Here is a 10,000-nt window from a genome sequence, read left to right as displayed (position 1 = left end):
GCTACCCCATTCGGTCACATGACCCTGGTGTTGCAGGTCGTAGCGGAGAGCGGGTCACCTGGAGAGTCACCTGAAGCGAGAGGTAGCGCTCGTCTGTAGTTTTCAGTTTGACGGGCAGCTAACGGGATGCGTCCAAACTGTACAGATGTCATTTTCATCTGGCTGAGATCTGATCGCAGTGTGAGTCAGACCACCTCCAGACGTGGACTCACCGATCTGATCACACGCTGATATTAATAGATGGGGTCCCACACACACACACACACACACACACACACACACACACACACACACACACAGCTGCTGTGACCTCTCCTTCTTCACACTGAACCAGATACTGGAGTTAGCAGCTAACATGCTAAAGTGGTCCAAACACAGAACCCATCACTGGGATTCAGACGTAAACAGGAACTCACTCAATACTCTGTGTGTGTGTGTGTGTGTGTGTGTGTGTGTGTGTGTGTGTGTGCCATGACACACACTCTTACATAAATACTAAACTGCTGAGGTCTCTCTCTCTCTCTCTCTCTCTCTCTCTCAGTCAGTATATTCATGCTGCTTTTCTTTTTCTTTCCTCTTTTCGTTTCTTTTCTCCCTTTCCTCCGTCTTGCGTTGGAAAGCTGGATATAAGCTGCGTGGCTCTCTAGCTAGCTCTTTCATCTCCCGACAAGGTAAAGACTGCCAACACGCCTTTTTGTTTTCTGTATACGTGTCTGTGAAACCGTCACCTCCTCCACCTCCTCCTCTTCACCTCCTCTCCACCTCCTCCTGATGGGTAGATACCTGGATGGTTTGTCGTTTGGTGTTGTGACGTGTCTGGTTTAGTCTGGTGGACTCCTTCTCCTCCTTCTCCTCACCTTCTCCTCCTTCTCCTTCTCCTCGCCTCCTACTCTCACCAACCTCCTCCTTCCTGACCTTACATCTCTCTTGTCTTCTTTCTCCTCCTTTTTCTGCATCCTCTCCTTCCAAGCATCTTCCTCCCTTTCCTTCTTTCCCCCGCCATTCTTTCTCTTTCTCCTCCTTCTTCTGTTTCCTCCTCTCTTGTCTCTTCTCCTTTACTCCCTCCTTCTCTCATCTTATCTCCTCTTCTTCCCCCTCCTCTCCTCTCCTCTCTCGAACTCCTCTTCTCCTTTCCTTTCCTTCTTTCCTCTCCTCTCTTGTCTCCTCCTCTATTTTCATTCCCTTCTTTCCTTCTCCCTCCTCCTCTCATCTTGTTTCATTTCCTTTCCTCTCCTCTTTTCCCTCGTCCCCCCCTCCTCTCCTCTCCTCCTGTCCTTTCATTTCCTTGTGTACTTCTTCCTCCTCTCTTTTCCCCCTTTCCTTTCATCTATTTCCTCCCTCCTCTCTTCCTTTCCTCCTCTTCTGTCCTCTTTTTCTCCTCCCCTCAATCTTACTCTCATCTTGTTTCCTCCTTCCTTCTCCTCTCCTCTCTTGTCCTGTCTCCTCTTCCCATTTCCTTTTCTTCTTTCCTCCCTTGTCTCCTCCTCTCCTTGTTTCCTTGTTTTCTGTATTTCGGCCTTGAGGCACCCATGGGTGCAGCACCCATCACCCCCCACCCCACTCCACGCTGACCCCGCCCACCTGGCAGCATGCTGATGACATCATCGTGGCTGTTTATTTATTGGTTGATGTCCGTGAAGAAAAACATCTGCTGGATGGACTGTGCACGATACCGTGCGTGTGTGTGTGTGTGTGTATAAAGGTATATGTATGTATGTGTGTGTGTGTCTGTGTGTGTGTGTGTATAAAGGTATATGTATGTATGTGTGTGTGTGTGTGTGTCTGTGTGTGTATAAAGGTATGTGTGCGTAATTCATAATTAGCTGTGTATTTGTTGAACACACACACACACACTCCTATAAGACAGTAATTCCCTCTGCCCCCCCCCTCCATGTGTAGCCGCTAATGTGTGTGTGTGTGTGTGCGCAGTGTGTGTGTGTGTGTGCGCAGGTGTGTGTGTGTGTGTGTGTGTGTGTGTGTGTCCCTTGTTCTTATATCTCGGTGGGGACTTTGTGTTAGAAGTGAGATATCTTATCTGATAGAGCAGAGAAGGGAAAAGGAAGAGGAGGGAGGAAGGAGGAAAAAATGGAAAAAGAAAATATGGACGGATGAAAATGAAGTGGAAAAAGAAAAGAGAGGAGGAGGAGGGAAGGATGAGAGGCGTTCAAGAGCAACAGGAAGAGGAGGAAGGATAGATAGATAGGTAGATAAAGGTGTGAACAGGGTGAGGAAGGAGAAAGTGCTGAGCAGACTCTTCCTCGATTCCACCTGACAAAACCTCTTCAAGTGTTCATCACTCACACACACACACACACACACACACTCCTCCTCCTCCTCCTCCTGCTGTACCTCCCTCTGTCACTATAGGCCCCGCCCCCTTCAGGTCCGGGTCGCTCAGAGTCCATGTTGACCTCTGCAGTCGCTCCACATGGCGTTGATCCTGCAGAGCACAGTAATCGAGTTCGTGCTCGCAGAAACAGCGTCCCCGTTCCTCCGCAGAACACACTCTTTTCTTTGGGACTGTTTCTTCTGGTTGTATAATTTCATTTTTTTAATTTTTATTTTTTTCCAAAAGTTCTCTCGAGTTGTTTCACGTTAAAAGTATTTTGACTCTTATTCAAGTTGTTGTTAAATCTGCTGCAGCGAAGAAGTCCTGTACTGGAACTTTGAAAGCTGCTCCTATAAAAAGTCTTAAATCTGTCAAATAACTGACAGCTTCGTAATATTTGGTGATAAATTATAAGCTGTAGGTCATCAAACTCAGAGGAAACATTCTTGCATTTTTAAAAGAAATTTATAGATTTATTATTTTATTACAAAGTAATATGCAATATTTTTGTTATTTCTTATTAATCATTATTTCTTACTTTACGTTATAGTAAAATAAAATGGCAGTTGTTTATTTTTTCATTAAAAATGTTTTTCTTTGTATTTTTGTCGTATCTATTTTATTTATTAGTTTATTTTAATATTTAATATTATTTAATATTATTATGTTGTGGCCCTTTTTTTAATATTGTATTTATGATTGTAAATTGTAAAATTGGTATTCTGGTAGTTTTTAAAAATAAATTTAGTATATTTTGTGTAGAATATTAACAGACATGATCATGCTGAGCGCTCTGCGTTGAAAGAAAACACAAACTGAAGTTGCACTTGATTCTCCTTGTGACACCCTGCAGCCCCGTGCCTCAATCTGTCGACCCCCCCATTGTCCAGACTCCGCCCAAACTGACCCCTCCCCTCCTCCCCTCCCCTCCCTCCCCTTCCTCCCATCTCCTTTCCACCACTGGAGGTGCATAAAAATGTAAATACAAACAACACGCTGCCTCTGACCCGCTCCTCATCCTCATCATCATGGTTCTTGGCAGGGATGCCGTCGCCCGCCGGCGTTCTAAAGAAGTCAGAGAAGTCTGGTTTCTGCGGCGCCGTGCCTTCGCCGAGCGGCTCCGCCTCCACCTCCTCCTCTTCTTCTTCCTCCTCCTCCCCCCGAACGGCTTTCACACACCATCACCGGCCCGTCATTACCGGGCCTCGAGGTGAGGTCCTCAACCAGTCAACCCCCCACCACCACCACCACCACCACCACCACCACCCCCTCACCTCCCTCACTCCTCTCCTCTCTCACACTCACCTCCTCACCCCTCCCTCCCCTGTCAGTAGCGTCAGGAAGAGGCACAGGAGAGCAGATAAGGAGCCTGTCTACCTGTAGAGACACACACCTGTAGGCTTCAGGCAGGGTTTGTGTGTGTGTGTGTGTGTGTGTGTTTGTTATGAGTACGTCCTCACCTAACCCACCTACCTTTATGCCCCGCCCACTCCCAACCTCCCTTTTTTCCTCTTCTTCACACTGTTTTTTGTCCTCTGATTGATCAAAGTATCCCACAACACAGAAACACACTTCCTGCTGCCAGTGTGTGTGTGTGTGTGTGTGTGTGTGTGTGTGTGTGTGTATCTGCTGATTAGTCAAAGCTGATTTCACCGTGACGTCCTCAGAGAGACAGACATTTTTATTTTTTCAGAATCAGAATCAGAAATACTTTATTGATCCCCGAAGGGAAACTCTTTGTTACAGCAGCTCGCCTTTACGTCAGTGCACACAGGAGGAAGTACTAGCAAACAATATGATACACTATAAACACTATAAAACAGGTCAGAAATAAATTAAGTATCCTGTCGGTATAAGTATAAGATAAAATAAGTGTCGAGTACCAAGTGGGTTTACTGGTTGATGATGAAAGTACAGTATAAAATACAATGTAACTAAATATGTAATGAGTAATAGTAATAAGCGGAGGTGCATGTACTGTCGAGAGTATTAGAGGTATATAGTATTCAGTCAAAATTCATAATTGTACCCTTTTTGAGTGAATCGTGTCCTTACAGGCCGTAAGTCGAGATGAAGCATTAGATGATTCTACTAAATGTATAGAATAAAAACTAAAGGTATAGATAGCACGGAAGCGACCAAATTCATCAGTTCTTGGATGTCTGAGTGTCCTTGAACGCACCTCAAAGGACAGTTTTCTTTTTACTGGAAGACAGAAGATGAAAACGTCCACATGGGAGACACGAGGTGATGTGGAGTAAATTCAGCATGAGTGAACGCTGTCACTTTGTCCACTACACCACACTTTGTTCACTGGCTATGTTGCCTTCGTCAGGTCGTCTGAGGCTGTTTCCAGTTTCCTTGTATGCGGTACATCGATCTGTCACGTGACCGATATATCACCATAGATACCATTATCATCCTTTCCTTCAAAAATACTATTTATTTATTATAAAAACACTGCCTCGGGTATTAAACATACGACACACCTGAGACCTGCAGCAATGCAAGGGTCCAGGGTCGAGTCTCAGATGCTAGGAATCGAGTAGCCCCGTGAAGGCCTCTAGTTCTTGGGTCAAGAACTAGATTTAGTACCTGGTTCCTCCAGTTGAAATGCTGGTAGGGTTCTTAATTTCAGAAAAAGGTTCCTGGAAAAGTCCAAAAGGTCTCCGTCCAGCACTCTTTACCAGAAGGTGACGCGTCGTTGTCAGGTCTCGGGTGGTTTGTGTTGTTTCTTCCTGAATGTTCTCCAGCAGTCAGTGGGAGGAAAGTCCTGCTCGTGCTGCAGCAGATTAGAGGGTTGAAAATGATTTGTGAGCTGATGGGAGCGGCTGAACTCGGGCTCGCTGCCGTCAGCTTCCTGTTTCTGTAAAATAAAACACATCAGTGACGCTGCGAGTCGCCGATCTGGATCTTCTCCAGATGATTAGTTTGAGTTTCACCTCCTCTTCAGTCCATCTCCCCGTCCCCTCTTCTTCAAGCTCTTCCTGAGATCCTCCTCCTCTTCCTCTTCCCACCTCCTCTGCTCCTTGTGTTCCCCCTTTCCTCCACCCATCTCCTTCCACCATCTCCTTGTTCTCTGCTGCCAGTGAGATGAGTTACCTCCTCCTCCTCCTTCCTCCCCTCTCTTCATCCTTCTTCAGCTGACTGACTACGTCTCGCCACCTTCTTCCCTTACCTCTCTCCTCCTCTTCCTCCTGCTCTTTGGTCAGATCTTCCCCTCCCAATCCCTCCATCCTTCATTCTTCTCCTCCACCTCCTCTCCCTTAAATTCTTCCCCCCTCTTCCCTCCATCCTTCATCATCCTCCTCCTCCTCCTCCTCCTCCCCCTGCAGTGCAAATGAAGGAGCTCTGCCGTTTTAAATCCTCTCCTCCTTCTTATCGTTTATCAATCCACCTCTTGATGGCAAATATCTTCTTCAAGGAAAAGTTGGAAGGGGAGAGACAGAGGGGGGAGTGGAGGAGGAGGAGGAGGAGGAGGAGGAGGGTGTCTGAGGCAGTGAAGCGAGGCAATTTGCAAAGTGGAACTAATCCCGGCCCTTTCTTCTGTGTTCGACATGCAGGCCGCCAGTCCTCAATACCACACACACACACACACACACACACTCTGTTGTTGCGTTGTTAAAGGAAGACTCAGACATTTTGGAAAATCCTCTTGTTTGCTGTCTTGCCGGAAGATCGACGAGACGATCGATATCAATTTTGTCTCTGTAAGTTCAGCAGAGAACTTTACATTTTTAGCTCCACTGCTGTTAGGAAAAATAAATCAGCAGTTTGTTGTTGTGGCTGTAACGAACACCGCGTTCTCCAGAGGGCGCCGGTGGGACCTTCATTCTGCCGGGGCGTCAGTGCGCTTCACACTAAGCACTTGGAGCTGAATCCAAAAAGTTTTGTAAATTTCTGAAACTGACAATCCACCAGTCACTTTACACAGGGATCGTCCAGGTGTGTGGAGGTGGGAGCTTCGGTCTGTGGTCAGAGAAGTCCGTTTCCAGCTCCAATACAATAGAGTTACATGAGAATAGCGACACCGCTCTCATATCTGCGTTAAGTATGGAACTAGGGCGGATTAGCTTAGCTTAGCATAAAGACTGGAAGCAGGGGGAAACAGCTAGCGTGGCTCTCTCAAAGTTCAAAAATACAACTCAGAAAATCCCTTATTACCACGCTGTGTCCCGTTGGTTTAATCAGTACACAAACAGAAATGTAAAAACCACAGTTTGTGGTTCTTGACAGACAAACGGCGGGTGCACTGACTTCCTGTGGTCTCGTTGTCGCCGTGACGTTGCCAAGCAAACATCGGAGGTGCTGTTATTTCCCAAAATGTGAAATAGTTGTATATAATGAAAAATATAATACATTTTTATTTGTATGGCACAACTCTGTGTGTGTGTGTGTGTTTGTGTCATCGTGAACAACTCAGTGATGTCGTTTCCTTCCTGTCCAGTCTCACCTGAAACACACACACACACACACACACACACACACACGCACACACACACACACACACACACACACACACACACACACACACACAGGTGGTTATGCATGCCTGCACACTGAGTGAGATCATTCCTATGAATGTACACACACAGTGCCCCTTTCTCTGTGTGTGTGTGTGTGTGTGTTTAAATCTGTGTGTGTCTGTGTATGAGTGTGTGTGTGTTTAAATCTGTGTGTGTCTTTCTGTGTGTGTGTGCGTGTGTGTTTGTGTGTGTACGAGAGAAAAAGAGAGGGCAGAGAAAGCCATCCATCCAATGATTACTGTAAATACATTGGCCGCAGGGTACACACACACACACACACACACACACACACACACACACACTCAGTCAGTGTGTATTGTCAGAGTGATAAATCACAGCGGACTTTAAGTGAATTAGTGCAGCAGCTTTAACTCTCCATCCTCTCTCTCTCTCTCTCTCTCTCTCTCTCTCTGTCTCCATCATTTCTAAAGTCTCTCTATCTCTGTCTGCCTCCCTTTCTCACTGCCTTCTGTTACATCTCTCTCTCTTTTCCTCCTCGGAGCTCTATACATCACGGTCCTTAACGAGGCCTCGTCCACTAACGAGCAATCAGAGAATATTAGACCAATTAGAGCCCTAATTAGATTAGAGGGGAGAGGAGAAGGAGGAAAGAAAAAGAGGAAACGAGACAAAAAAAAAAACAAGACGTGACAAGATGAGGAGGGAGGGAAGAAAGAGAGGAGCGGGAAGGAAAGAGGAGAAAACTGGAGAGCAGAGGATGAGGCGAGGGGGAGGAGGAGAGGAAACAAGAGGAGAGAAAGAGGGAGAAAGGGAAAGCAGGTGAGAAAACAAGAGAAGCGACAGCAGGAAAGAGGAGAGGGGAGGAGGTAACAGGAAGAAGGAGGAAATAAGACCAGGAAAGGAGGAGAGGAGGAAGGAGCAACATAAATAAATGTATTCATGCACCTCCACACACACACACACACACTCTTTTTGATTGACAGCTGGGTGTGAGCGGTGCATTATGGTCTGTTGTCATTGTTTTATCTGCTCTGCTGTGTGTGTCCGTCATCATGCATTTGCATGTTAAGCCACGCCCCCTTTAATCAACTTTAAATGTCCCCCTCTTTACTCCCCCCTCCCCTCTCTCCCCGTCCCTCACTCAACTCTCTACCTCGCTCTCCCAACTCTCCTTTCTCTTAATAATTTTCTCTCTCTTTCTCCACCCCACCCCCACCCCCTCCCCCACAGCGAGCCCCCATGCCCCCCCTCCAGCCTCCACTTCTCCTCCTCCCCCATCCTGCAGCAGCCCGGCTCCTACTTCTCCCACCCGGCCATCAGGTATCACCCGCAGGAGACGCTCAAGGAGTTCGTCCAGCTGGTCTGTCCTGACTCCGCCCAGCAGGCCGGACAGGTGGGCTTCCTCAACGTAAGCACGCACACACACACACACACACACACACACACACACACACACACACAGAAATACACATCTGAGCTGGGTTTTCCAGCCTCTGCAAAGGTGGGATCAGTGTCTGTTTGCAGGGCTGGAGCAGAAAACACTGCAGAGTGTGTGTGTGTGTGTGTGTGGCCCTCTGTCTGCAGTGAGATAGTTGATATATCTGCGTCTAGACACTGAATCAATACACCCTCCACCACCCCTACAACACACACACACACACAGTGTGTCTGTTTCCTTCTTTATTTTTGCAGATGTAGTAAAAGCATGTAGGGCCGTGTGAAAGTCCTAAAAAACAGCACCGTGTCCTGAGACATGACAGCAACAGACGGGTCGAAGGTTTCCACAGCGCAAAATAAAGCTGCTCTCCGAAGCTTTGCCGGCCGAGCAACTTTCTTGATGTGACGACGTTTAACACAGCCTTAGTGTGACAAGTGTGTGCATCTATGTGTGCTTATGTAACACGACACGAGCTGGGAGTCAGCTGCAGCTGCCACGTAGATTTTTCACGTTTGGACTTTTGTTACCGGATGGACCACTTGGCCGGTGAAGTCGCAGCAGCATGCGCTTCCTAAACATTCATCTCCCGGTATACATGACTCAGTATCCGGATTTCTGATAGTCGGAGATAGGTGAGCCGTACGGTCACGTTTCCACCTCAGTGGGCGGGGTCTTTAATTTATGAATGAAACGTGGAATTTGTGTCTGGTGTGTCTGAGTTCAGATTTCGGACTACTGTGTGTAGATCCAGATTTCTGGACTCCGTCGCTGTCGCCGTAAAGTCCTCTATCAACAGGCGTCAGGCTCTCTCTCTTTTATTTCAGCGTGTAGATCATCAATACATCATTTATGAGCTATTTTTATTTGTTTTCGTGGCTGAGCTGCAGACGTACCTGCACACACGACCAGATCAGAGATCAGAAACCAGACCAGGTGTTTTTATGTTACATCCTGGTTTCTGTCTACGCACTCCAGGTAGCATATCCAGGTTTCTGAGCATAAAGCGTACACATGCACAAACACGTAACCTGGATACTAATGTCCATATAAACACATTCACACACACACACACACACAGAGACCCACACCCACAGTGTGTATCAGTATATGTAGAGTGTGTGTGGAGGGAAAGAGTGGAGACCGAAGGAGGCAGAGAGGTGAAGCGAGGTACTGTGGTATTATGCTTATAGATTAGCAGGATAAAATGCGAGCAGCAGCAGAATTCTTTATGACCAGCCAGGAAAACTGCTGACACACACACACACACACACACACACACACACACACACACACACTCAGAGGACAGCAGCGTTGAGCTGTTACAGGTTAGCTGTGTGACCGACCTGTTGATGTTTTACTGTACAAAATATACAAAATGTCGTGTATATTTTTGTATTGAATGCTTTTTAACTGTGCCCCCCGTCTTCAGCCTAATGGTAGCTCCCAGGGAAAGGTCCACAATCCTTTCCTGCCGACGCCCATGCTGCCTCCCCCTCCGCCTCCCCCGATGGCACGTCCCGTCCCACTGCCCGTCGACGCCAAGCCGCCCTCCACCTCCTCCACCGAGGGGGGAGGCAACTCACCCACCTCGCCCAGTGAGTGCACACACACGCTTAAGTTTGAATTCATACTCAACATGCATACATCATCGTAGACTGTGTATGCTAAAAGAAGTATTTAGACGGCGTTTTCCTGGAGGCCGCCTCTGCAACAAAGGAAAAAACAGAATATTACAATATTTTAATT

At 47.1% G+C, this 10,000-nt stretch overlaps 1 protein-coding gene across 9 annotated transcripts in view; it reads left to right on the top strand.

Moving 5' to 3' along the window:
• nfia (nuclear factor I/A) overlaps window positions 1-10,000 on the top strand; it is a 204,408-nt gene that overhangs the window by 177,532 nt on the left and 16,876 nt on the right. For 4 of the 9 annotated variants that reach the window (XM_044198946.1, XM_044198951.1, XM_044198949.1 and 1 more), the window contains exons 7-10: window positions 621-671; window positions 3,372-3,539; window positions 8,047-8,224; window positions 9,684-9,849. In XM_044198946.1, the coding sequence (XP_044054881.1) occupies window positions 621-671; window positions 3,372-3,539; window positions 8,047-8,224; window positions 9,684-9,849 (563 nt within the window). Of the gene's footprint in view, window positions 1-620; window positions 672-3,371; window positions 3,545-8,046; window positions 8,225-9,683; window positions 9,850-10,000 lie in introns of all 9 variants that reach the window. The other 5 variants (XM_044198947.1, XM_044198954.1, XM_044198948.1 and 2 more) reach the window with 5 other exon arrangements.

The sequence above is a fragment of the Siniperca chuatsi genome, linkage group LG6, assembly GCF_020085105.1.
Source record: "Siniperca chuatsi isolate FFG_IHB_CAS linkage group LG6, ASM2008510v1, whole genome shotgun sequence".
Lineage (NCBI taxonomy): Eukaryota > Metazoa > Chordata > Actinopteri > Centrarchiformes > Sinipercidae > Siniperca > Siniperca chuatsi.
The sequence above is the reverse complement of the archived record's forward strand: the minus strand, read 5'-3'. Positions and strand labels throughout refer to the sequence as shown.